Here is a 27,372-nt window from a genome sequence, read left to right as displayed (position 1 = left end):
TGAGGCAAACCTATCATTTTGATATCGTGGATGGTCAGTTCTTGCATCTATAGCTCAGCTAATGAATTTGAGTGGTTACATTTCTCTAGGCCCATGCCTGAGCTTTTTACAGAAAGAAAAGGCAGGGTGACACTGTTTCAATGAAAGATTCTAGCTTTAAATACATTGTTTTGAGGATGGTATTGGGAGCTGAGCATCTGGATCAAGTGGCAATGCCAGATGGGCTGCCTGTGTAAATGTATTTTGTCCAGTCACAGATTTTTGCATCGGAGCTCATCGGTCAAGACCAATTAGTGAAAAAAAAATCAGAATTGGGCTGCCTGTGTAGATGCAGTCTTTGAAAACATACTGTAGTGGTGTTAGTCCCCACAAATCAGAAGCAGGCTTGAGAGTACGAACACTCCTGTTGGACCAGTTTGAGAAGCAAGCCAGATGCAGAGGGGTGGAGAGACATGGCAGACCACAACAGGCTGCCACTGCAGTTTGACTATTTACCTAAGGATCCCTATACTCAAATGTAGAATGATATTCTTACTATAAATCACACAAAAAACATTTAATAATATGAACGTGATTGCGGTGACAAGTGATACAGTACTTATTGAAGGATGAAAAAAGACAACTGCTTAAAAAAAAGGTAGTTACTGAGAAACAGCATATTTTTGTTTGAAGTACATTTAGCGAAGACATTTAAGTGATGCTACTGAAATATAGATTATACTCATACAGTAGCCATCTCATTTCAGAAGTCACGCCAAGGCCATTTGTGGTGACAGCTGCTCCATAATCTCTGAAGTGGGAGTGTTCTAACAGGCCACTGAGCATGGTTTTCCTCATAAGGGACATAGTGAAGCATCAGAACTGTTTCGCCAAGCTGTATACTACACATTTTCAAATCAAATACAGTAGAATTGTACAAAACGTTCCATTAGACCAATGGCATGTTACAACTTTAAACCAGGCACTTGCTTCTAGATAATTGTTTCTCTCTCTTATGCTATGGTCCAAAATTGGTACATTAATGACCAGGCACTTACTTAACATATAGACATATCACAGTACACATTCTATAACTCTGAAATGCAATGCTTTGTCAGTGATGATTAAAACAAAATCCCCATTACAAGTCTTAGTAGCAAACAAAATGTGTTATTTTTGGTTGACTATTCCGAGGCAGTAGTAGACCAATCATATTCAGCAGTGTAAACTGTATGGTCATTACTGATCAACTGGGATTGGCATCTACAGTATACGTGCACATGGTGGAGTCAAAGACAAGCAGGAGTAATAGTAAGCAGAGGCTAGAGTCAAACACGCTTCCTTTGGCTGTTTAAGACGTTGTACATGCGATCTGCCTCCGACTCGAACCCCATCTCTGCAATGTGGTAATGGGTGGGCTATGAGTCAAGCCTGATGAGACAGACCTACAGCGAGGAGAAGTAACACAAGCACTTCTCTCCTAACTGGAGAGTGAAGGCGGGCTCCTCATTTGCGGGATTCAACAGGGGGCTCGTTGGGGGGTGGGATCTTCACATCGGAGGGCTCCACGCCCCAGATATCCCGGGCGTACTCGCTGATGGTTCGGTCGCTGGAGAACTTGCCGGAACCCGCAATGTTTCGAATCACTGTTCTTGTCCACTCTTTAGGGTTCTGAAAAGATAACAATTGGGAAGCTCAATCAAAATGTCGGCCACAAACGACTGCCTTCTTGTTTTGTCTAGTATGATTACGGTGAGTACACAGACAATTGTAGGTCTACACGATTGTAACAGATGTGGTAATTCAGCAACCACATGGGGAACTGGTAATAGAAGAAGCTAAATGGGGGTGCTGGGGTTTGCTGTAAATTGTTGCACTTTGTGACAACCCAACCGTCGAGTGCAACAGGAGCCCCAGCTGTTAATGAGACTAAAGACATGAGACGGTAACACAACACCAGGACTGGACTGCTGACAGGTAAACGTGACATGCTGACTGCCCTGACCTCCCAATGGTAGAGAGTGAGAGATGGCTTTGCAGTTGTGTTGGTATGAAGGTAGACAGAGCCATATCAGACAGCACCCCCTGGTGGACTTACTAAAACTGTCAACGTAGGGGCCAGACATCTCAGGCTCAAAGACAGAAGTGTGCAAGAACTGTTCTTCAAGGTATGAAATCCATTACACATAGCCCACCTTGTATAGCTCATTGACTCGATCTTGGCAAGTGATGTAGGCCTCATAGTCAGCAAACACTTTGAACCTGAGGTGAGGAAGCGATGCAGAGTGACAAATTAGTTCTTAGGTTTTTAAAACGTAGAGATACCACATCCATTTCAGATAATAAAACAGTGATCAAGTACCCTATTGTAGGGATCGTCAACTAGATTCAGCGGAAGGACAATGTTTTTCTTGAGCGCATGGTCAGGAGGCCGGAACATAATTACAAATAATTTACAAATTGAACGCAAAAAGCCCAACTGATATAATATTTGACTAAAACAATAATTTCAAACATTGCTTACATTTGTACACGATCACATATCCCTCTCTATTTTGCGTGGGAGTACTTTGGAACAGATTTACAAAATTAAAAATCACTTGGAATTAATTTTCTGGTGTTTTTACAGTCTTATGTCCAACAATTAATACATGTTTAGCTCAGAAAACTTGGGGGGGACCAAACAAAAATGGGCTAACAGCAACAAGCAAGGTCAGTTCATCCTTGCATTCTGAAGAGCTGACAATGTGCTAATAACACTGATATGTCAACAACACTGCTGTTATTCTGCTTACCTGTCGTGGTTCATCAGCATGTTCACCACATCCTTGAAGAGCTCATGCTCTTTGGGACTGAAGTAGCCAGTCTGGATCTGATCTATCACCTGCCTCAGCTCTGATAGACGCTCGTAGTACTCCCTGGCATTGTACCTGGGCAGATACATTGTTTGAAGGTTGCAAGGTTATCCTTATGATGGCTAAACATTACAGGGTAAATATTTGCCTTGTTATCTTGACTGTTAAAACGACATTTCAGCAAAATTCCATATTGATTTTTGGTACCAAAACTGATTTGTCATTTTGTAATTTGGGTGAAATATCCCTATAATATGAACAGAGAAATGTCTACCGTCCAGTTTATAAGAGCACACGATTGCCGTTGCTCTACGTCGCTTATTTCTAAGTCTATGACAAGTCCCATTCATTCTGACACCAATCCAGTCAGCTCTTTCTCACCCTGTTTTGTCCATGGCATCCACATCCTCTACCCTCATGCCGAAGATGAAGAGGTTCTCCTCTCCGGCCTCCTCAGCCATCTCTACGTTGGCGCCGTCCATGGTGCCGATGGTGAGCGCTCCGTTCAGCATGAACTTCATGTTGCCAGTGCCAGAGGCCTCTGTTCCCGCTGTGGAGATCTGTTCTGATAAGTCAGCTGCAGGGATCACTGGAACATACAGCAGGGAGAGGGAAGGGCTTAACAACAAACATACTAGGTATATCCTACCCAGCAGTGGTGTAAAGTACTGAAGTAAAAATACTTTAAAGTACTACTTAAGTCATTTTGGGGGGTATTTATATTTTTGACAACTTTTACTTCAATACATTCCTAAACAAAACATTGCACGTACTCGTTACTATTTGAATGCTTAGCAGGACAGGAAAATGGTCCAATTCACACACATCAGAGAACATCTCTACTGCCTCTTATCTGGTGGACTCACTAAACACAAATCCTTAATTTAGAAATTATGTCTGAGTGTTGTTGGATTGTGCCCCTAGCTATCCATAAATTAAAACAAGAAAAAGGTGCCGTCTGGTTTGCTTAATTTAAGGAAGGTGAAATGATTTATACTGTCACTTTTGATACTTAAGTATATTTAAAACCAATTACTTTTAGACTTCCACTTAAGTGGTATTTTACTGGGTGACTTTTACCTGAGTCATTTTCTATTAAGGCATCTACTTTTACTCAAATATGACAATTGGGTACTTTTTCCACCACTGCTACCCAGTAACATGTAGACATACTGTAGAACAACATTAAAACATTGACGTAAAAACAACTGTCCAAACCATAGCGCCATACAAACAGGACTCGGGTTCCATTCTCAGTAGCCTCTCTTTCCTTCAATGATAGCAGACAGGACTAGATAGGATTGAACCCTATTCCTCACACCCATCAAGTCCTTCCATATTGATGGTCATAAAGGAGAGGACGTGAGGAAAGGAAGCCATCTGTGAATCCTTGGACAAACCATCCTCTCACCTTTCTCTGCTAGGGAGACCCTGTAGTTCTCAAGGTAGATGACCTTTAACCTGTCCCCCACCACCGGGTCGTTGTTGATCACCTGGCCCACCGCCGTGATCAGCTTGATGATCATTTTGGCCATGTGGTAGCCAGGTGCAGCCTGGGTAGAGAGGACAGCGTCAACAGTTGGATATTGATGAGGAAAAAAAAATATATATATATATATATGTCTGAATGACTAACTCATCTTACATCGAATATAAAGTATCACAAACAAGTCAACAGATCAGTTATAACATTTCATTTTCAAAATACTATTTCCATGGTGACTGATTGTGTCATATACCTCAGATGTCTAGCTACATACCTTTCCTCCAATTATCACAGTCCTGGGAACAAAGTGTTTAGAGGGGTCCTTTTTAATCCCTGTAGAGAAATATTATAATTTACTCCATTTCCCTCAGCTCAGTTAACTGGGATCCCAAATGGCGCAACGGTCTAAGGCACTGCATCTCAGTGCTAGAGGCGTCACTACAGACCCTGGTTCGATTCCAGGCTGTATTACAACCGGCCTTGATTGAGAGTCCCATAGGGCGGCGCACAATTGGCCCAGCATTGTCCGAGTTAAGGTTTGGCCGGGGTAGGTCGTCATTGTAGCTTAATAAAGGTTCAATTAAATTTAAATTAAAAAACGGTTCCACAGCCAGAGGGCAGTGTACACCTACTACTGGGATCTCTGTCCAAATTGCCCAGAACCAAAATGACAGTGTGTCACTAGAGATTACTATACAAACAGCAGTGGGCTTTCATTGCCACCATGAACAGATTTTTGTCTAACGATTTACTCAATAGAAGTTGCCTGAATTAAATGTGTTTACATTTTTTTATTTAACTAGGTAAGTCAGTTAAGAACAAATTCTTATTTACAATGGACGGCCTACCCCCGCCAAACCTTCCCCTAACCCGCATGACACTGGGCCAATTTTGCGCCGCCCTATGGGACTCCCGGTCATGGCCGGTTGTGAAACAGCCCGGGATTGAACCAGGGTCTGTAGTGACGCCTCCAGACCGAGCTGCGCCACTCAGGAGCCTTAAATCATTAGGGATTTAAAACACTGAGCCCCCTTGGGTTGCTGAAAGTGTTGGCTGTGCAACCAGTCTCCACTGTGCAGTTGTTTGAAGTATGAGATTTCTGTTGGCACTAACATCACCCCATATTATGAGGTGTGGAGGAGCTCTTACGGTTGTAGAAGGTGATGATGTGGAGGACGTTGAGCAGTTGTCTCTTGTACTCATGGATTCTCTTCACATGGATGTCAAAGATGGACTCAGGGTTGATCTTCACCTCATACTCCTTCTCCAGGTAGGCTGCAAACTTCTGCTTGTTCTCCTGTAATAACACAGAGGGGGATTTAAAGGTGGAGAAATACTTCAAAAGGGGTTCCCCAAGACTGGCCACGACACCAGATTGTATCAACTCTATATTCTTGTGTTTATGGGAGAAAGAAATAATGGGTTGAGATGTTAAGAACGTGGAACTGAATGAGCAGCTACCTGTTTTACATTGGCGATGTCACAAATGAAAGCATCTTCATCAATGAAGTCCAGTAGTTTCCTCAGCTGGAAGAGGTCTGTCAAGAAGTCGTCTCCAATTTTCTACAGTGAAAACAAAAAGTATGAAAGCATAAATAGTTACCATAGTCATATAATTGAATTTGAGCATGTGGACACAGTGTGCAGAGACTTTTGTGGTCTTGAATAATCACATACCGATGAGTGTCAGCACAACAAAGGTTAGACATTAGTTCATTGGGTGTGCAGGACTACTAACCCACAATGAGGTTCATTCCCCTGCAGGTAGCACCAAAAAAAAAAAAGACACTCGGAGGTACTCTGTACTCTAGCTCTGTAAAAATCTGTTACCTCAGCGATGAGGTCAGCCAGGCCTGGGTTACACAGCAGCAGCCAGCGGCGAGGAGTGATACCATTGGTCTTGTTCTGGAACTTCTCTGGCTCCACCTCATAGAAGTCCTTGAAACTGAGGACGGAGAAACATACAACAACAATATATCAGGCACACAACAAGTTAGATGATCAGTGGATGTCTTTCTGATAGACTCGTTCAACACAACAGGAATGTCAACATCGCTGGAAAGCTAATAAAACAATACTCCAGGTTTGTCTAAATGTTTCATGTAAAGCTGCCACCATCACCACCTATTTTGGTAAGACTTATTTCATAATCAAACGTGAACTCAGGTCAAACACTAACACAGTGTTCTTGACGATTTCAGAGTGGATCCGGGCGACCCCGTTGACAGCGTGGGAGCCCACCACACACAAGTGGGCCATGTTGATCCTCTTGGGGTCTCCCTCCTCGATCAGGGACATCCTCCTCAGACGGTCATGGTCCCCTGGGAACATGGCAGCGATCCTCTGAGAGGGCACAGAGAATAAGTACGCATACATATAGTCCCAACTTGCATTTGTGTGCTGCTGATTACTAATATAAAAGGTAAAGTTACACTGAGCTCAGATCTGTGGAAAGAAACAAGACGGCACTCAAAAAGGGAGGGGAGGAGGGGGGATCCTTCAGAGCACAGAAAAAGATCCACACTCTGGATAAGCTTGTTCAAGCACCCAGTATCAAAAGCACGTACCAAGTCGAGATGAATGATAATATCTCCCATTTCAGAGCAGCAGAAATCAGCCTCCTTTGTCCCGAGACAGTGAGTGGACACAGAGGGCTTACTTGGAGGTGGAGGTGGTTGATCTCGTAGATGATCTGCAGGTGGCGAGGCAGCAGCTTCTCAAACAGGTTGATGGGCCAGCGCTCCAGGGCCTCAGGCAGGACGGTGTGGTTGGTGTAGGCACAGGTCTGACGCGTCACCTCCCAAGCCTGGAACACACAGGGGACGGAGTAAGGAGAGAAGAGAAAAGGCATCGCAGGTCAACAATGTCTATACAAAAAGTGCATCAGAATCAGTTCAATCACAAAACATGTTTGTTGATTTGATTAGGATAAATAACTAATACTGTACATATACATGTACAATGGAAATTGCATGTACTGTACAATGTAACAGATGTATATCAATCAATGTGATTCCTAGCCAACTGTATTATTTCTTCAATTCGAAGGAAGTTTTCCCTGAGGGAAGCATTGCCCAATACACAGGCTCCACCCAAGCTCAACACGCTGGATCCGTTCAGTTACGGCGTCACGATGACTTGGCAAAACCACCCTGCTCAAACAATGCTGCCCCAAAACAGCTCTGGTTTCCAGTTCAACCAGAGTTCATACTGGGACACAGTCCCACACCTAAGCAGTCCTACCATCTACACAGCCATCTCACTTGGTACGGTTTGTCATAGTGAGTGCCAGGCCTGGGATAGGGTTTAATATTTTCCCAGTACTTTACAACTGATCCATCCTGAGAATAAAATCCCTTTTCTCACGGGTAACTCGGTATTTCCCGCCAAAACCTGAGGTGTCCTTCAAAAGCATATAAATAGGCCTATGTCTGGATTTGATTAGAGCTTTGATCAAGCCTGATGCTACCTGAGCCTGATGACCCTTTCATTAAATACATTCTATGAGTCCTACATTAAAAATACATTTTAAAATCCCAAGCGATTGTGCCGTTATCCAATACATATATGATATATAGGCTACGTACGACAGAAAAACATGAAAGCCCATAGATGTAGATAGCTATATGCTCTCTTGGGTAAATAAACCATGGCGTGTATTCATGGGTGCCAAGGAAAGCCAGGCTTCCCAAAAAAATATACTAAGAAAAAAACAAATCAGAGAGAGACTCATTTATATTTAGTCTCTCTGTGTTTCATAATTTTCCTTCAACTCGCAAATGGCTGAATGTATCTCACCGGAGAAAGCATCCGAGTGAATTAAACAGCGCCACTCTGTCTGTAGGTTTCCATCTGATGCTGTCTGGTCCAAATATTTATGACATTGTTGAGGCCTGTATCATTGAATGCAAATGCAATAGAAGCCAGTGAGGATTTGGCCTCCCTTGATAAACCCCCCCACACAAAAATAGCCAATCAGCGTTGCGCTAAACCGAGTAAACTCAACTGTGAATGGTCCTGTCGCACCAAAAAATAAATAAAGTAAAAAAAGTGTCAAGGGAAGACAGTTTGGATTTGGTGTCATTCCTTTCAAATCACATTGAGAGCATACGTCATTGACAGAAACATCTTGAATTGTTGCATCTTGTTGTGTTGTTGTCTTCCGGGGGTGGATCAGCAAGCTAGCTGAAATTGGCCCTTTCCTAAATTAGCCATGGATGGCTATAGGGATTCTGATCCAATCATTAATTCATATATTGTTCCCCTGGCCTGAGAGGATGGAAGTTCAATATGTAGAAGGCTAATGTTAACTAGCTAGGGGTGCCCATGACAAGAAGTTAGGCTAGCGAGCAAGCATTTTAGTCAGGTAGCCTAGGACAACAGAAAATAAAAGCATGTACTGACAGAGTGATGGACTGTTTTGTCAACATGAAAGAGAAGAAGGTGGCATTGGCATTTCTCTACAAGTAAGCCGAGTCAACATGTTTTTTCTACTTGCACAAATGTGTACGCACACACAGTCACTTGCACAGAAATCAGAACCATGGATAGCCACATTATATTTATCCTACATTGATAGGACTAAATTGTTTTTGGATTCTTCTAGTTGTCACTTTTAGTTGTCACTAAGCAGAGGTGATCTGATTATGTTGAAATGGTGCTGGATTAATGGAGGCAGCTCCTGTTTTCCTTGCGACTTGGGGTGACTCTCTGTGGTTCTAAATCAATAGTTGCTTAGTGGTCCGAAAATATCGTAATCAAACTTGCTTGACCGTGCTGAAGGTAATGTAAATGCTTGTTACATGCAATATGTTGGCTCTCCGGTTTTGTGATGAAACAAAAATGTGTGGTGTAGCTCATTCTGCCACTGTGTCTTCTTATTTAGATAGATAGATAGATAGATAGATAGATAGATAGATAGATAGATAGATAGATAGATAGATAGATAGATAGATAGATAGATAGATAGATAGATAGATAGATAGATAGATAGATAGATAGATAGATAGATAGATAGATAGATAGATAGATAGATAGATAGATAGATAGATAGATAGATAGATAGATAGATAGATAGATAGATAGATAGATAGATAGATAGATAGATAGATAGATAGATAGATAGATAGATAGATAGATAGATAGATAGATAGATAGATAGATAGATAGATAGATAGATAGATATGCATATGAACCAACAGGTTGTAGAGCGAACAACGCAATTATCACGAGACATAGGTTGTAATACGGCTTTTTTTTTCTGGCTTCGCCAGGGATTTTACCCAAATGCATCCACAGGTACACCTCCAATTGACTCAAATGATGTCAATTAGCCTATCAGAAGCTTTTGAAGCAATGATATCCCTTTCTGGAATTTTCTAAGCTGTTTAAAGCCACAGTCAACTTAGTGTATGTGGACTTCTGACCCACTGCAATTGTGATCCAGTGAATTAGAAGCCAAATAATCTGTCTGTAAACAATTGTTGGAAAAAGTGTGTGTGTCTTGCACAAAGTAGATGTCCTAACTGACTTGCCAAAACTATAGATTGTTGACAAGAAATTTGTGGAGTGGTTGAAAAACGAGTTTTAATGACTCCAACCTAAGTGTATGTAAACTTCCCACTTCAAATGTATATTCCTCAATCTTCAACAGGTCTATCTATTTTGGATGCTATTTCAGATGGAATTGATGGAGAGAGAGAGAAAGACTGCTCACACAACAATATTTGAGTGATAGTCTGTTTAAAAAAAAAAACTGCAGCTGCAGTTCCATTTTACATCATGCTGTTGATATAAATAAAAATCACTGGTTTCCCTCAGTTATTTATCCCGGGTAAAGAGAGTAGTTTTTGGCGGCAAATCTCGGTAACTAGGTTCCCGCCATTCAACCCTAGCCTGGGAGAATACGTTACCTTGTCCCAGTCCAACTTCTCCAGATCCACTAGGATCCTCATCAGCTCAGGGATGGCCAAGGCAGGGTGGGTGTCATTCAGCTGGATGGCCACCTACCAGTGGATGGAGAGTGTCAGTCATGGCCATGATTTAGGCCTCACTCCCCACTATCTGAGAGATCTACTGCAGCCCTCATCCTCCACAACACCCGTTCTGCCAATCACATTCTGTTAAAGGTCCTCAAAGCACACACATCCCTGGGTCACTCGTCTTTTCAGGTCGCTGCTGCTAGCGTCTGGAACGAGCTGCAACAAACACTCAAACTGGACAGTTTTATCTCAATCTCTTCATTCAAAGACTCAATCATGGACACTTACTGACAGTTGTGGCTGCTTTGCATGATGTATTGTTGTCTCTACCTTCTTGCCCTATGTGCTGTTGTCTGTAGCCATAATGTTTGTACCATGTTGTGCTGCTACCATGTTGTCATGTTGTGTTGCTACCATGCTGTGTTTTCATGTGTCGCTGCCATGCTATGTTGTTGTCTTAGGCCCCTCTTTATGTAGTGTTGCAGTGTCTCTTGTCGTGAGGTGTGTTTGTCCATATATATATATATATTTCATCCAGCCCGTCCCTGCAGGAAGCATTTTGGTAGGCCGTCATCGTGAATAATAATTTGTTCTTAACTGACGTGCCTAGTTAAATAAAGGTTGAATAAAATAAAAATTGGTTGTACTAATTGTAAAATGTGTAATATTAAAGGTTGTGTATGGGATTTGAGGAACAGTAATAAGGTTGGGTTTATCAAAGAAAAAAAACAATTGACAGCTCAAAATTGGATATAGTGAAATACAAGACCTTCTCTGGGAAGGTCTCAAAGGAGGTCCTGACAGGGTCTCTGCAGCCAAACTTGGAAGACTTGAAGCGGCGGATGATGTCCTGCAGTGTGGCGGCCACCACAAAGTACTCTTGCTTCAGACGCAGCTCCTTGCCCTCAAAGAACTGAGCACACACACTTTAGAATGATAACAGTCTATTCTCAAAGCAATCACTCAAGGGCAAGTTGACCCCATGTGGTGAATACCTAGCATCAGTTTAGCGTCGGACACAGATTTGCAGACGTTATCGCAGGTGCAGTGAAATGCTTGTGAATAAATAGTATATTCAATGCATTCGGAAGGTATTCAGACCCCTTCACTTTTCCCACATTTTGTTACGTTACAGCCGTATTCTTAAATGGATTAAATAGTTGTTTCCCCCCCGCAATACCCCATAATGATAAACCAGAAATAGATGTAGACATGTTTGCAAATGCATAAAAAACAAAACTGAAATGTCACTTTTACATAAGTATTCAGACCCTTTAATCAGTACTTTATTGAAGCACATTTGGCAGCGATTACAGCCCCAAGGCTTCTTGGGTATGCCAAGCTACAAGCTTGGCATACCTGTATTTGGCAAGTTTCTCCCATTCTTCTCTGCAGATCCTCTCAAGCTGTCAGGTTGGATGGGGTGCGTCGCTGCACAGCTATTTTTCAGGTCTCTCCAGAGGTGTTAGACCGGTATCAAGTCTTGGCTCTGGCTGGGCCCCTCAAGGATAGTCAGAGACTTGTCCCGAAGCCACACCTGCGTTGTCTTGGCTGTGTACTTAGGGCCGTTGTCCTGTTGGAAGGTGAACCTTAGCCCCCAGTCTGAGGTCCTCTGGAGCAGGTATTCATCAAGGATCGCTCTATACTTTGCTCCGTTCATCTTTGCCTCGATTCGGACTAGTCTCCCAGTCCCTGCCGCTGAAAAACATACCCATGGCATGATGCTCCCACCACCATGCTTCACCGTAGCGATCAGAATGGCCAGGTGATGAGGGTGCCTGGTTTCCTCGAGACGTAACGCTTGGTATTCAGGCCAAATAGTTCAATCTTGGTTTGATCAGACCAGAGAATCTTGGTCTGAAAATCCTTTAGGTGCCTTTTTGGCAAACTCCAAGCAGGCTGTCATGTGCCTTTTACTGAGAAGTAGATTCCTGTCTGGCCACTCTACCATAAAGGCCTGATTGGTAGAGTGCTGCAGAGATGGGAGAACATTCCAAAAGGACAACCCTCTCCACAGAGGAACACTGGAGCCCTGTCAAAGTGACCATTGGGTTCTTGGTCACCTTCCTGACCAAGGCCCTTCTTCCCCGATTGCTCAGTTTGACTGGTCGCCAGCTCTAGGAAGAGTCTTGGTGGTTCCAAAATTCTTCCATTTAAAAATGATGGAAGCCACTGTGTTTTTGGGGACCTTCAATGCTGCAGGCATTTTTTGGTACCCTTCCCCAGATCTGTGACTCGACACAATCCTTTTTCGGAGTTCTACGGACACTTCCTTCATACTCTGGGAATATGGCTGAAAATGAACCGTGTAGTTATTCCCTCCGCAAGGCAATCAAACAAGCAAAATGCCGGTACAGGGACAAAGTGGAGTCGCAATTCAATGGCTCAGACACGAGACACGGCTGGAGACACGGGTCTACAGTAAATCACAGACTACAAAAAGAAAACCAGCCACGTCACGGACACCGACATCACGCTTCCAGACAAACTAAACACCTTCTTTGCACGCTTTGAGGATAATACCGTCACGGCCCACTAACAAGGACTGCACCCCCCCCCCCCCTTCCTCCTCCGAGGCCTACGCAAGTAAAGATTTAAACGTGTTAACACTAGAAAGACTGCTGGTCCAGATGACATCCCTAGCTGCATCCTCAGAGAATGGGCAGACCAGCTGGCTGGTGTGTTTCCGGACATATTCAATCACTTCCTATCCCAATTTGCTGTCCCCACATGCTTCAAGAAAGCAACAATGACTGAACTAAATGACTACAGCCCCGTAGCACTCACTTCTGTCATCATGAAGTGCTTTGAGAGACTAGTCAAGGATTATATCACCTCCACCTTACCGGTCACCCACTTCAGTTTGCATACCGCCCCAACAGGTCCACAGACGATGCAATCGCCATCACACTGCCCTATCCCATCTGGACAAGAGAAATACCTATGTAAGAATGCCATTCATTGACTACAGCTCAGCCTTCAACACCATAGTACCCTCCAAGTTCATCAAGCTGGAGGGCCTGGGTCTCAACCCCACCCTGTGCAACTGGGTCCTGGTCTTTGACGGGCCGCCCGCAGGTGGTGAAGGTAGGAAACAACATCACTTCACTGACCCTCAACACTGGGGACCCACAAGGGTGCGCGCTCAGCCCCATCCTGTAATCCCTGTTCACCCACAACTGCGTGGCCATGCATGCCTCCAACTCAATCATCAAGTTTGCAGCCGACACAACAGTAGTGGGCTTGATTACCAACAACGACGAGACGGCCTACAGGGAGGTGGTGAGGGCCCTCGGAGTGTTGTCAGGAAAAACAACCTCTCACTCAGAATCAACAAAACAAAGGAGCTGATCGTGGACTTCAGGAAAGAGCACATCTAGCCACATCGAAGGGACAGCAGTGGAGAAGGTGGAAAGTTAAGTTCATCGGCGTACACATCACAGACAAAGTGAAATGGTCCACCCACACGCAACAGCACCTCTTCAACCTTAGGAGGCTGAAATTTTGGGCTTGTCATCCAAAACCCTGACAAACTTTTAGACGCACAATCGAGATTATCCTGTCGGGCTGTATCACAGCCTGGTACGGCAACAGCACCACCCTCTACTGAAAGGCTCTCCAGAGGGTGTTGCGGTCAGCACAACGCATCACTGGGGGCAAACTATTTGCCCTCCATGACACCCACAGCACCCAAAGTCATAGGAAGGCCAAAAAGATCATCAAGGACAACAACCACCCGAGCCACTGCCTGTTCACACCGCTACCAATCTGAAGGCGAGGTCAGTACAGCTGCATCAAAGCTGGGACCAAGAGACTGAAAAACAGCAATCACTAACTCAGAGGCTGCTGCCTACATTGAGAACCAATCACTGGCCACTTCAATAAAAGGATCACTAGTCACTTTAAACAATGCCACTTTAATAATGTTTACATATCTTACATTAGTCATATCATATGTATATACTGTATTTTATACCATCGATTGCACCTTGCCTATGCTGCTCGGCCATCACTCATCCATATATTTATATGTACATATTTTCATTGACCCCTTTAGATTTGTGTGTATTAGGTAGTTGGGGAATTTTTAGATTACTTGTTAGATATTACTGCACTGTCGGAACTAGAAGCACAAGCATTTCACTGCCCTCGCATTTATATCTGCTATCCATGTGTATGTGACCAATCAAATTTGATTTGCTTAGTTTTTGCTCTGAGGGGACATTATATAAACAGGTGTGTGCCCCTTTCCAAATCATGTCCAATCAATTGAATTTACCACAGGTGGACTCCAATCAAGTTGTAGAAACAGAAACAGGATGCACCTGAGCTCAATTTTGAGTATCATAGCAAAAGGTCTGAATAAAAATGTTTTTTTTATTTTTATATATAATTTTTTTTTATGTGCACAAAAAAAATCTAAAAACCTGTTTTTGCTTTGTCATTATGGAGTATTGTGTGTAGATTGATGAGGATTTTTTTACAATTTAATCCATTTTAAAAACAAGGCTGTAACATAACAAAATGTAACAAAAGTGAAGGGGTCTGCACTGTATCACACTACCATGTCAGATACAGCAGGAGTATGTATGAGAGGCACGGGTGGATCCAACTTTTACCAAATGCTGCTTTTATTTAACCAAGGGATAAACTGGGGCAGGCATAGACCTCTGCTCCACCCATACTAACTATGCTACACATATCTACATGCATTTTGAGTAATACCATTCTCAGTAGATGTTGAGCAACCTTGCGGTTTCCTCATCCTAACTTGAACAGCTGACGTGCTTCACGTTACACATCAGAGTCTGCAGCACTGAGGAGATTGCGCTGAATGCTGTACTAAGACACCGCCACAACACATCCCTTATGACCTTATTAGGTCATGGCTGGAGAGAACGCACCACCCCCATGTGGCCTAGTGAATGCCTTTTTCTCACACACTATTGCTGGTCATTTTCACTTTGAGCACTTGCAGAATGTCATCTCTACTCCATAAGGGTTACATAGATACTCACATTGTCGTTGGGATAGAGGACGCGTGAGATGTTCTCAGCCAGGTTGCGGTCTAACACAGCTTCAATGTAGTCACCAACATTGACTGCACAAGAGAGAGGGGACCATTTAAAATGATACAGTATTTCAATTATACATCAGCAACCTGTCAAGGTTGAGGACAATCTCTTCTTCAAAGGCTTTAGGCAGCTTGGCTGTTGTGGGTCCTGCTGTGGCTGAGCAGTATAGGTACACAGTATAAAACAGCATAGATGATCTACACCTCACTTTGAAAAAGGGGTTTATAACTGATCCTAATGCAATTGAGTAGTGGTTGAAAGAAAGGTCACGAGAGATGTGACTTGTAGGTTTGTCCCTTGCTGTAACCACTCGTTGATTACATGAGCCCAGGGAACCCAGTTGTTTCTCATGGCTACACATGCTTCCATGGTAAACATTAACTCAACCAAACCTGCCTCTCATGCTCGTCTAAACACAGCTTGGAAGACCACACACACACACACATTAGGAGAATGGCACACCATCTTAGTATTATGTAATTTCACAGCATTTGAAATGGGATCCAGTGTTGAATTTATTTCGGCTGAGCGTGGCCAACTTCATTAAGGATTTTCTGCACAACAGTAGAGAGTTCCTGGAAACAGTCAGCGTAGAAAGCGCCCTAAGCTCCATGTCCTAAGAGGGTCGTATCCATGGGTAATGTTGGCAGGCTGCCCTCTCCCCTCCCCCACCAATGGGGCAATGGCATTGTGTTGGTACAGGGGGCAACACTTTGTATTCCAAACAGCTTCTTTTTTAAGGTAACCATCTCCCCCCATTGCCACTCTTTGCATCAATACCCATTAATCTTGGCCTGATATTATATTAGCATAATTTCCCTGGCTCTCTGTCCACCTGCCATATAAGAGAAACCAAGAACCCAGAATAAGAACTACTGCAGGCCAGATGGCTTTGTAAGTAATACATATTATACAAAGAAAAATCTGGATGTACAGTGCCTTGCGAAAGTATTCGGCCCCCTTGAACTTTGCGACCTTTTGCCACATTTCAGGCTTCAAACATAAAGATATAAAACTGTATTTTTTTGTGAAGAATCAACAACAAGTGGGACACAATCATGAAGTGGAACGACATTTATTGGATATTTCAAACTTTTTTAACAAATCCAAAACTGAAAAATTGGGCGTGCAAAATTATTCAGCCCCCTTAAGTTAATACTTTGTAGCGCCACCTTTTGCTGCGATTACAGCTGTAAGTCGCTTGGGGTATGTCTCTATCAGTTTTGCACATCGAGAGACTGAAATTGTTTCCCATTCCTCCTTGCAAAACAGCTCGAGCTCAGTGAGGTTGGATGGAGAGCATTTGTGAACAGCAGTTTTCAGTTCTTTCCGCAGATTCTCGATTGGATTCAGGTCTGGACTTTGACTTGGCCATTCTAACACCTGGATATGTTTATTATTGAACCATTCCATTGTAGATTTTGCTTTATGTTTTGGATCATTGTCTTGTTGGAAGACAAATCTCCGTCCCAGTCTCAGGTCTTTTGCAGACTCCATCAGGTTTTCTTCCAGAATGGTCCTGTATTTGGCTCCATCCATCTTCCCATCAATTTTAACCATCTTCCCTGTCCCTGCTGAAGAAAAGCAGGCCCAAACCATGATGCTGCCACCACCATGTTTGACAGTGGTGATGGTGTGTTCAGGGTGATGAGCTCTGTTGCTTTTACGCCAAACATAACGTTTTGCATTGTTGCCAAAAAGTTCAATTTTGGTTTCATCTGACCAGAGCACCTTCTTCCACATGTTTGGTGTGTCTCCCAGGTGGCTTGTGGCAAACTTTAAACAACACTTTTTATGGATATCTTTAAGAAATGTCTTTCTTCTTGCCACATTTCCATAAAGGCCAGATTTGTGCAATATACGTGATTGTTGTCCTATGGACAGAGTCTCCCACCTCAGCTGTAGATCTCTGCAGTTCATCCAGAGTGATCATGGGCCTCTTGGCTGCATCTCTGATCAGTCTTCTCCTTGTATGAGCTGAAAGTTTAGAGGGACGGCCAGGTCTTGGTAGATTTGCAGTGGTCTGATACTCCTTCCATTTCAATATTATCGCTTGCACAGTGCTCCTTGGGATGTTTAAAGCTTGGGAAATATTTTTGTATCCAAATCCGGCTTTAAACTTCTTCACAACAGTATCTCGGACCTGCCTGGTGTGTTCCTTGTTCTTCATGATGCTCTCCGCGCTTTTAACGGACCTCTGAGACTATCACAGTGCAGGTGCATTTATACAGAGACTTGATTACACACAGGTGGATTGTATTTATCATCATTAGTCATTTAGGTCAACATTGGATCATTCAGAGATCCTCACTGAACTTCTGGAGAGAGTTTGCTGCACTGAAAGTAAAGGGGCTGAATAATTTTGCACGCCCAATTTTTCAGTTTTTGATTTGTTAAAAAAGTTTGAAACATCCAATAAATGTCGTTCCACTTCATGATTGTGTCCCACTTGTTGTTGATTCTTCACAAAAAAATACAGTTTTATATCTTTATGTTTGAAGCCTGAAATGTGGCAAAAGGTCGCAAAGTTCAAGGGGGCCGAATACTTTCGCAAGGCACTGTATTTTCCATAAATAGATCCTTAGAAACTCAAAAGAAATGTCTATCTGTGCAAAACTGGACTCATAGTTCAAGGCTGGGCTCAAGGTCTACATTCCACAGTTCTCTAGAGATGAATTAGCTCCCATAGACAGCAATATAACTTCCATTATCAATTGTGACTACTGTGTTCTTAACATAGGTGTCTTTCAGGCACCTGAGTGTATCAGCTACAGTTTGATTAAAGTTTCTGAGTAGTGTTACCAACCTCTATTGACAACAGGCTATAGATCTTAACAGCTAAACAGATCTATGCTAAAAATGGGCAAGGAGACGTACATTCCTGCAGGTTGAAGTCAATGGGTGCCTTGGCAGACCACAGTCTCATGGTGTTAACTGTGTTGTTCTTGAATCCAGGCACAGGAGTGTCATAAGGCATGGCCAGGACAACCTAGGGAACAAAGAAAAAAAAAAGTATTAGGAGAAATGAAATGGGAAACAGAGAATTTAGAAGAGAAATGCCGATCGATTCAAATGTTTTGTCTGGGATCACATGGTGTATGTGTACACAGACTCACCTGGGTCTCCACCCACTTTACACCCTCTGCTGTTTGCTCCACTCGGCCATAGAAATGCACAGGGAGCATGTACTCTGGACGAGCCTTCTCCCACGGGTTTCCATACCGCAGCCAATCATCAGCCTCCTCCACCTGAGAGGGAACAAAAATATGTACGGATGCAATATCACAATAACCGCGAAATGTGACCAAGAATGCCATGCTCCATTACCTGCCAGCCATTGGAGATCTTCTGGTTAAAGATGCCAAACTCATAGCGGATACCATAGCCATAGGCCGCCAGGCCTAGAGAGGCCATGGAGTCCAGGAAACAAGCTGAAATGGAAGAACGTGTGAAGGTCCATTTCTTATGGTATGCTCTACTTACATTTGCCTGCATTGGGTGAGATGTTTGAGTTTACACAAATCATGTTCGAATGTCTGAGTGTCACAAGGAATTTGTGACAAAGAGTGTTTAAAGCCTTGCCTGCAAGGCGGCCCAGTCCCCCATTCCCCAAGCCAGCATCCTCCTCGATCTCCTCCAGCTCCTCTATGTCCAAGCCCAGCTGGTCAACAGAGAGAACTCCTTAGAAACATCTCCTATACAGCCCCAGGCATACATCAGCATCAGGTGCCAATAGAGTTTGACATGAACTTGAGTAACCCTTGTCTGCATTGTAGAAACTTCAAGCACAAGTAGTCCTAATAAGCCTACTGTTAAGGTTTGAATTTAAGCAATACAGACACAGCAGTATGTAGCCTACTTGCAGGTTAGTTGGTGTGTGGTATTTATTTTTATTGTTTAATCATACACTTGTAACGTCATGTTCCTTGTAGATTGTGTTCCAATGAAGAACAATGAGGAAATAAAACAAATATAGGCCTACATTTCTCTACTGAGTGAGAACCGACTGCTGTTGACTCTCCCAATGTAGGCCTCCTCGTCTACACAACGTGGCCAACAGACCTCACACTTGCAGGCTGTGATGCCTTGTTTTTCATAGGGAGATTCTCTTTTAACTTATTGCAAACAAAAGGGTGCACTGTCCTGAACAAGAAGATTGTTAAAAGCTACAGATACTGTACATTAGGTCTAAATCTCATGTTGCTTTTGAGGAGACCACATTGGCTAGGTCTACTAATCAGATATTACACTGAGAAACTATACGAGAGGCATGGTAGCCTCTGCCCCAGTATCTGTCAGTTAGAGATGTCAACCACGAGTCTGGCGGGTCTCCTCTCGATCGCCCAAGGAGGCTCCAATTCAAACTCTCAGACAGCTCTGCAAGCGTTATGTCAAAATGTGTTAGTTATTCACCAAATATGGATTTTTGCTGAGCAACTATCTTAAATGTACTCCCGTTACGGCCAGTATGTACTTCCAAAAAAGGTCTTAATAAAAATATAAAATCAACCGGGAAAAGAAATCATCTTCTTCGGCACTTCCAATGTATTGAGCTGTTGTAGACTTCCAACCTGCACTGTAATGACGGATTTAAATTGGAGGTGCCGAACAGGCATGTTTTCTGTTGCGTGTACATTTTTATTTAGACCTTTTTTGGAAGTACATACTGGCCGTAACAGGGGTAAATGTATTAGTTATTACCAAATATGGATTTTCGCTGAGCAACTAACTCATTTTGACATTATAACGCTTACAGAGCTGTCTAATGTGAGTTTGAATCGGAGCTTCCAGGGCTTTAGAGAGGAGACATGTCATACTCATTGTTGACATCTCTAACGTTCAGATACTGGGACAGGCAGCCTCAGTAAACAGTCTGTACTGATAGTCTCGAAAACATCACTGGCAAAGGCACCTTAATCATGAGAAATAGGGTTACAGCTACTTTCATTAAAGACGTGCTCTGGAACTTTGGCGACTAAGTATTTTATAAACCTCCCGTTTTGGGCTGGATGTGTCAATGTGTAGTTCAAACATGCATAAGCTATGAGTAGAATTACTGTCTCACTTTAAATTGGCCACGAAATCCCTAGTTTGAAAGCAACTGTTTTTCTAGAAGCTGTGCTGCATCATTTTCCAAAAATGTTCCCCCACGTATGCCAGCCCCCTAGCAGTTTGAGATCTAGCCAATGAGCTTCAGCCCCTCAACATTTGAGTGACAGCTAGCAAGATGTACACACAGCAAAACAAGAGCTTGCATTGACGTGGTACATCATTTCAGGGAACACTTTTTGGCTACTTTCAGAACTAGTAACTTAAAAAGCATTCAAAAATATTGAAGAAACTCTTTAAATCCCCATTGAAAGCTAAAACAAAGGGAGGCCTTATAAAACATGTATTGGATGAATGGTAATATGACCCCCCCCCCCCTCCTCCTCCCAGTCAGAACACAGTGAGCATCAGTGCTGGAGCTGGACTGTGACAATGGTGATGAAAGCATTGTACCTGGGAGAGACACTAATAAGCCCATCACACAAAGTCAGGTCTGATTTTGGACTAGGGATGGATACGTGGGGAGTTTGAGGTCCACATCTTCATCCTGACTGTATGGCAGGAGATACAGTTTTTATTTTATATTTTAAAGACACTGGCAGTGCAGGTGTATGGTTTTACCTGGTAGATGGCTTCATCGCAGGCATTCTGCAGGCCCAGGTTGATCATGGTGTTCTGAAGGGTCCGACCCATGTAAAACTCCAATGATAGATAGTGGATCCTCTGAAGATGACAGATTGGTTTCAGCATTTCAGAGATCGGGAAATGTAGATATGTAGACAGTCAAAGAAACGGTTTGGGGAAAATGATATACTGTAGGCACAATGACAAACACTTTGTAGCAACACAGATTTGTGACCGGTCATTCAGTGGCGCTAATCAACTTGAGATCATCAGAAGCTGAAGAATCTGTGCTACAGACTTGAGCAAAGTTGGGTCAGCATGACGTCATAAACCACCAACATGCAGTACTGCAGACCCCCTGCTCAGCACTCGGTCACTTGTAGCCTAACGCATCTCAGATTATTCACTGCTCCGACTATTTCCCCTCAGTCCTCCACCACCCTCACCACCCCCCAGAGAGGAAGCAATAACATCAGGTCATTGGCACTGTTCAGAATCAGAACCCATGCAAAGCTATGCTAAGAAATGTGTCAGCTTGATTGTTGCCAGAGCAGGAGGGAAAAAAGTATTTCTCAGATGAGGGACTGTTTAGTTCCACACAATGGATGGTTTGGGGATATACCGTATGCAAGAATTTAGCTCTGAACAACACACGGTTGAAAAGCCAACAGGTTTTTCTGTTATTCATTCAAAGCCATCACACCCATAAGGTCTGGAACTGGTCATTGTCTCAGATCATGTGCATTGGTAGAATCCTTTGTTAGAGTGAACATTACGCTGCTGGGATCTTTAGGTTTGGCTTTGTCACCACTGCAGCTGGTATTTTACTGATTGTACTGCATTGATTGCTCTCTCTGAATTCAAATAATTCCCTTTCCAAGTAAAAAGGAAGACTATGGTAGACAGACCATGTTTAGCCTGTTGAAAAGTGAATGTAGAGAAGTGTATACATTTTCTGGACCATTACTCTGTGATGCAGGTCATGCAATATCTGGCATGTTTCCAGCATGTTCATGCACAGATGTGTAAAAAAGGGTATGTCCACAATAAAATATGGACAACCTCTAGCTACATGTTGAAAAAAATATTCATAAACTAAACTGAATAATTAAGACAAACCAAATGCCCATGGCTCTTTCACTATTGCCAGACAAAATGTAGACGCTGATAAAAAAAGAAAACACTTCATCTGTAGTCTTGTCTTAATGATCCAGCATACTGAACAGAATATTGGATAATAAAGGCTATTGGTAGCCCATTCAAATAGATGGTAAATGTTAAACATTATACATACAGTCTATTCACAAAGCTGTCTGCTGCCTGAGGTGATCAAAGCAAATTTGATTTGTCAAATGCTTCGTAAACAAGTGTAGACTAACAGTGAAATGCTTACTTACTACCCAACAACGCAGAGAGAAAAAAATGTGATAGAATAGTAAAACAATAACATGAGGAATAAATACACAATGAGTAAAGATAACTAGGCTATATTTCACTGACGCTTCAATGCTGCCAAAATACGCTTGTCTAAACGCAAATACGCCTCGCACATGATACAGTTTCTGAAACATTTGGAATCTAACTTTCTTATAGTCAAGAAATACTTTTTCAAATACTAAAGATACACTTTTACTGTACGCAGTTTGGGAAAGTTGCACTCAGCTGTATTTGAGAAACACAGGAAAAGTGGAATGGTCCAATGTAAATGCCTGTGCAAGGTGGGAGGATGTGTCGCTTCGCACAGTAAGTGTATATTTTGTATTTTAAATATTTTTTTCTCGCTATGAAAGTTAGGTTCCAAAAGTTTTCCTACCCCGTATCGCAGGTGAGGCGTATTTGCGTTTAGATAGAGCGTCGGGATTAAACAGAGCGTCGGGAGTGTACTTCGCGAGGGAGCAGGCTGTGATCAGTACCATCAACTGAGAACCTAAGGAGGGCCGGCTGTAAACTGGGTATACCCCACTTGGGTTCTTGAGAGCTATGCTATTGGTAGCCGAATGCCTGAAAGTAGATATTCACCGGTGTGTTAAATTACTACTCAGCCTGGTCTCAGACTAGACGTAACATAGTAAAATGTCAATCCGAGACACTCAAATTAGTAGGATATGTAATGTTTGATTTGGTTACATAAGACAGATGGTTCCGGGTTGGATGCACGCTGTGTTAAGAAGCAGTGCGGCTTGGTTGGGTTGTGTATCGGAGGACGCATGACTTTCAACCTTCGTCTCTCCCGAGCCCGTACGGGAGTTGTAGCGATGAGACAAGATAGTAGCTTCTACAACAATTGGATACCACGAAATTGGGGAGAAAAAGGGGTAAAAACAGATGGTTACAGATGGTTCATGGCAAAAACAAAAGTAGGGTGGTTGGTCGGGGTGGATGGCTGTGAGTTTGAATCTCATCATGGACAACTTGAGCATTTTTGTAACCTTTTAGAGCTACTTTGCAACTTCTTAGCATGTTAGTTTAAAAAAAAAAACCTTCCCCTAACCCAACTCCTAAACTGAACCCTTAGCCCAGCTAACATTAGCCAGCTAGCTAATGTTAGCCACCATGCTAGAATTCATAACATTATATTTTCCGAATTCGTAACATACATGAATTGCAATTCGTAACATATCATATATACGAAATGGGAGATGGACATTCACAAATTAATACATACAATATGAAAAGTAACGTACACTAAATGAAGTGTCTCGGATTTACATACAGAATATTATGAAATGCTCTGAGACCAGGTTGCAGCCACCACTAGGAAGCTGATACAATTTTGAACAAAATAATGATTTTTCATACAGTCTATAGAAACAACTCATTGCAGTAAATTTGGTATCCTCTTCTACACATACAGGCCATCTGGGAATAATCAAATAGAAACTTGCATGAAGAGCAGACCAAGAATACAAATAACCACTGATTTCAAAATGCAACTGGACACATTGCATGTGCAACAAAGTAACAAGGAAACCGACTCCCATACACTTCCTGTATACTTTCGGGAGATGTTTTCGCCTTTACCTTTGGATCTTTTTCATAATAATATTGCTGAGTGCGGATCCATCTCCCAACGAGGTGGTCCCTGACTGTGTGAGCCAGGGCGAAGTAGTAATCCCGAGGGGTGGCTACATTGCGATCTTTGACAAGAGTGAAGTGAAGATGCCTGTTGAAACTTTTCTTGATTTCTACGACATCGCCCAACCCTGCAATGCCACGCACGCTGATCTGTTTTCTCTTTTCATGATCACTCAGTGGGCTGCTCATAGCTTCAGATAAACTCTACCCGAATTTGTGCAAGGTTTGAATTGATTAGAAGTTGAGTTGAGAAGATCCACGCCTGATAGCCCTTGGTTGCAGACAGTTGGTTCCTAGAAGAAAAAAAACTTCCTCGAAACACACCCCTTAATTCTATCAGTTTGGATTGATGGGAGGGGAGTGTGTTCGCACTTGTCTCTTATTGGTCAATGTGTGCGAAAAAGAAAACGTCTTGACGTCAGATCTAGAGCAAGCGTCGCGTCGATGTCGACGTCGTAATGTTCTGTCACAGACAGAGGTGGGAATTATGATGTATGTATAATCTAGCTACTTACACTTGTTATGAGTGTTATTTTATAGCTCAATGGTTATGGTACTGATTTATGGTATGTCGAGGCCATTTAGCTATAAGATCGGGACTGATGGTCTGTTTCCGTTTCGTTGTGGCTAGATCGTCTTACAGCGCCATCTAGTGATAGTGTCGGGGACAACAGTTGTTGACGACTAGCATTGTAGATAAACCTAACCACAGAGTTTCTAAACCTGTCTTTGGCCTAAACACTTTCCAATAGTCGACGCGTCCATACGGGTAGTTGAAGCTAAGCGCTTCCCAAAAGGAAATTCAAATACATTGCCGAAATTATATAGCCTAATTAGCCTTCTCCTGTCTATACAGAAATACATTAAATCATTCAAATAGGCTAGCCTACTAAAGCATGATTTGGCCAGAGGATCATTAGCCTCTTTAAAAAAATACAATGTGGATTGTTTTAAATTGCATTACCTACAGTTGGAAAGAAACGCAGCGCTCCCTGCAAATACCAAATAGTTGATTGTTGATGATTGTTGACTTGCGACTGTCAGTGAAATGTAGTGTATTGCTGTAAAGAGAAGACAATGAAACGACTGTAATCTCTCTTTTAGTTGCAAAAAAAATGCAACTTAATTGTGAGAACAGTATAGCCTATACTGAGGATGGTCCTCCCCTTCCTCCTCTGAGGAGCCTCCACTGATAAATATATATATTTCATCTATATATTTTTTTAATGTTTTATTGGTTGGACATAAAATACTTTAAAATCTGTTCCAAAGTATTCCCACGCATAATAGAGATATACAGTATGTGATCGTATACAAATGTAAGTACGGTTTGACATTCTGTTTTAGTCCGTTTGGGTTTTTTGCTGTCAATTTGCAGTTGACAAATATTTGTAATTATGTTCAGGCCTCCTGACAATCCGCTCAAGTAAAAATCTGTGCTCGGCTGAATCTAGTTGATGATCCCTGCTATATGCACTCAGCCATGCATTGAACGGTCTGTTTGCGAACAGTGATCGAGTTATATTATAGCCTAAATTATGACTATCCAATCTGCTCATCACATTATGAATAGAATGGTTTCTTACATAAGTCTGCAAATGTGATGATACATGGAATGCTGTATTATAACGGTTAATTTTTATGGTCAAAATAAGATTCCACAAACCTGAAACTTATGCGCCGTCTATGCCATTTCCTAACATTAACCTCATTATCCTTACCTGCTACGTTAGTTCTCCTAACCTGCTATGTAAACAGACCATCAATCCCCACCTACCATCAGTAGCCTATCGTCAGTCTCATTTAATTATCTACAGGTGTTTTAGTGCGTACATTCGCGCACTTTTATAGCACGTGATCCGTCAAATCATAAACGCATGGTAACAATTAGTGAAGGCCAGTGTGTCCATTGTCTCGGGTAAGGCCGTGAAATACAATAGTGTAAGTTATTTCAACATATGCCTACTGAAATATTAACTGGAAGCTGTAGGTACCATATGGCGCACAGACACGCCTAGAGCAGATGTTATTAGAGTGAGTTAGCACAGACAGCATAGTTGTTTGACTACTAGACCATCATTGCGCAGCTGTCTCTTGCAGAAATGTCGACCACTTCTCAGAAGCACAGGGACTTCGTTGCAGAACCCATGGGCGATAAACCGGTGACTGCACTTTCGGGAATTGGCGAGGTCTTGGGAAAAAAACTGGAGGAGCAAGGTTTTGACAGAGTAAATTCGTTCGTTTTTTACAGCGCTTCACATGCTATGCATTCTAGACTAGATTTTAAAAAATGACCTCTTAGAATGTTAACGTTAGGTCAAGTATTGTGGAGCTCCTGCGCCTTAAGTTGTCAAGGCGTTGGCTTCGTGGCAAATGGGGACTGGTAAATGGTCCCAGGACAAGGCTTGTTTTGATGATTTTCCCACCATGGACAGTAGCACCACAGTACTGACCTGCACTTAAGGGCAGGCTCACTGCAACAAAGTAATATGTAGGATAACCGCTGCATCTCCTTCTTAGGCCTTTGTGGTTCTGGGTCAGTACCTGCTGCTGCGGAAGGATGGGGAGCTGTTCACTGAGTGGCTGAAAGACACCAGCGGAGCCAACACCAGGAATGCTACATCCTGCTCCCAGTGCCTGAGAGAGTGGTGTGATGCATTCCTATGAGTCCCTAATGTAACATTTTAAAGATTAGAACATTCATCTGTTTATAGTGAAAATGTCAGTGGCTTGGTTTGTCTGAGCAAAATAATTTAATAAAGATGTGGAATATAAATGTTATTTTATTCTAAATACTTATGCCTTCATTAACCCAGTTGATTCTGAATTGTACACAGAAAATGACATTTTAGCACAATGTTATATTCAAATACCAAATATGTAACTGGTCGTGCTCTTTTAAACTACAGCAGTAGCATGTGCTTTATTACACAACCAACATTCATGAAGTATAAACAAACCACGCCTGCAAAAATAAAGTCAAACATCCAAAGGCAACTGGTTAAATAAACAAATTCGGGAAACGTTGTACTTTTTCTCTGCAATCACTTTGGGAAAACGGCCTGAGTGTGCTTTGCAGCACAGAAACACTGGCATGTCATGGCAGCTCACTGACTGTGGAGGGACTCTATGTAGTGGAAAGAAGCCCCCAGAGCCCAACTAGTCTCCACTTCATCAATCTTCCTCGCCAGCTGAAAGCACACACAAATCACTTCCTTGACCATCGGATGCAGACCCATGGAAATGTA

At 42.6% G+C, this 27,372-nt stretch overlaps 3 protein-coding genes across 13 annotated transcripts in view; 1 reads left to right on the top strand and 2 right to left on the bottom strand.

Annotated features, from left to right (window-relative positions):
- Window positions 1–541: 541 nt before the first annotated feature.
- On the bottom strand, window positions 542–25,811 carry pygb (phosphorylase, glycogen; brain). 3 transcript variants are annotated; one of them, XM_036983300.2, is made up of 20 exons: window positions 25,791–25,811; window positions 21,047–21,148; window positions 18,959–19,037; window positions 18,704–18,807; window positions 18,493–18,624; window positions 18,254–18,365; window positions 15,320–15,402; window positions 11,071–11,214; window positions 10,233–10,325; window positions 6,980–7,126; window positions 6,500–6,663; window positions 6,151–6,265; window positions 5,782–5,883; window positions 5,470–5,617; window positions 4,595–4,653; window positions 4,246–4,387; window positions 3,216–3,423; window positions 2,775–2,909; window positions 2,175–2,241; window positions 542–1,650 (listed from the first exon to the last, which is right to left on the bottom strand). In XM_036983300.2, exons 2-20 carry the CDS (start codon window positions 21,116–21,118, stop codon window positions 1,486–1,488), a joined length of 2,271 nt encoding a protein of 756 aa, XP_036839195.1. In that variant the 5' UTR covers window positions 21,119–21,148; window positions 25,791–25,811; the 3' UTR covers window positions 542–1,485. The 3 variants fall into 3 exon arrangements, with proteins under 3 accessions (XP_036839195.1, XP_021464581.2, XP_090094198.1); XM_021608906.3 differs by lacking the exon at window positions 25,791–25,811 and adding an exon at window positions 24,071–24,568; XM_090238072.1 differs by lacking the exons at window positions 10,233–10,325; window positions 11,071–11,214; window positions 15,320–15,402; ... (4 more) ...; window positions 21,047–21,148; window positions 25,791–25,811 and adding an exon at window positions 7,304–7,375.
- On the top strand, window positions 24,484–26,901 carry LOC110527584 (barrier-to-autointegration factor). 5 transcript variants are annotated; one of them, XM_090238150.1, is made up of 3 exons: window positions 24,484–24,602; window positions 26,225–26,352; window positions 26,645–26,901. In XM_090238150.1, exons 2-3 carry the CDS (start codon window positions 26,227–26,229, stop codon window positions 26,789–26,791), a joined length of 273 nt encoding a protein of 90 aa, XP_090094276.1. In that variant the 5' UTR covers window positions 24,484–24,602; window positions 26,225–26,226; the 3' UTR covers window positions 26,792–26,901. The 5 variants fall into 5 exon arrangements, with proteins under 5 accessions (XP_090094276.1, XP_021464651.1, XP_090094282.1 ...); XM_021608976.3 differs by having other exon boundaries at window positions 24,522–24,616; XM_090238156.1 differs by having other exon boundaries at window positions 24,532–24,616; window positions 26,212–26,352.
- Window positions 26,890–27,372, bottom strand: part of LOC110532586 (ectonucleoside triphosphate diphosphohydrolase 6) — a 30,037-nt gene continuing 29,554 nt past the window's right edge. For all 5 annotated transcript variants that reach the window (XM_090238119.1, XM_090238109.1, XM_090238135.1 and 2 more), the window contains one exon: window positions 26,890–27,315. In XM_090238119.1, coding sequence (XP_090094245.1) covers window positions 27,232–27,315 — 84 coding nt within the window. In that variant the 3' untranslated portion in view covers window positions 26,890–27,231. The remainder of the gene's footprint in view (window positions 27,316–27,372) is intronic.

The sequence above is a fragment of the Oncorhynchus mykiss genome, chromosome 1 (genome assembly GCF_057628025.1).
Source record: "Oncorhynchus mykiss isolate SJ-2025 chromosome 1, ASM5762802v1, whole genome shotgun sequence".
In the NCBI taxonomy this organism is placed as follows: Eukaryota; Metazoa; Chordata; class Actinopteri; order Salmoniformes; family Salmonidae; genus Oncorhynchus; species Oncorhynchus mykiss.
Note: the sequence above shows the minus strand (reverse complement) of the source record. Positions and strands in the feature narration are given on the sequence as shown.

What these genes read in the sequence shown, in the direction of transcription:
- pygb (XM_021608906.3), bottom strand. Translation starts at nt 24,313, where the DNA reads ATGAGCAGCCCACTGAGTGATCATGAAAAGAGAAAACAGATCAGCGTG. An exon ending in ATTATGAAAAAGATCCAAAG is followed by an intron (nt 21,149 to 24,070) that starts GTAAAGGCGAAA and finishes TGTCATCTTCAG; the next exon opens with AGGATCCACTATCTATCATT. An exon ending in AGATCTCCAATGGCTGGCAG is followed by an intron (nt 18,625 to 18,703) that starts GTAATGGAGCAT and finishes GTTCCCTCTCAG; the next exon opens with GTGGAGGAGGCTGATGATTG.
- LOC110527584 (XM_090238150.1), top strand. Translation starts at nt 26,227, where the DNA reads ATGTCGACCACTTCTCAGAAGCACAGGGACTTCGTTGCAGAACCCATG. An exon ending in AGGAGCAAGGTTTTGACAGA is followed by an intron (nt 26,353 to 26,644) that starts GTAAATTCGTTC and finishes TCTCCTTCTTAG; the next exon opens with GCCTTTGTGGTTCTGGGTCA.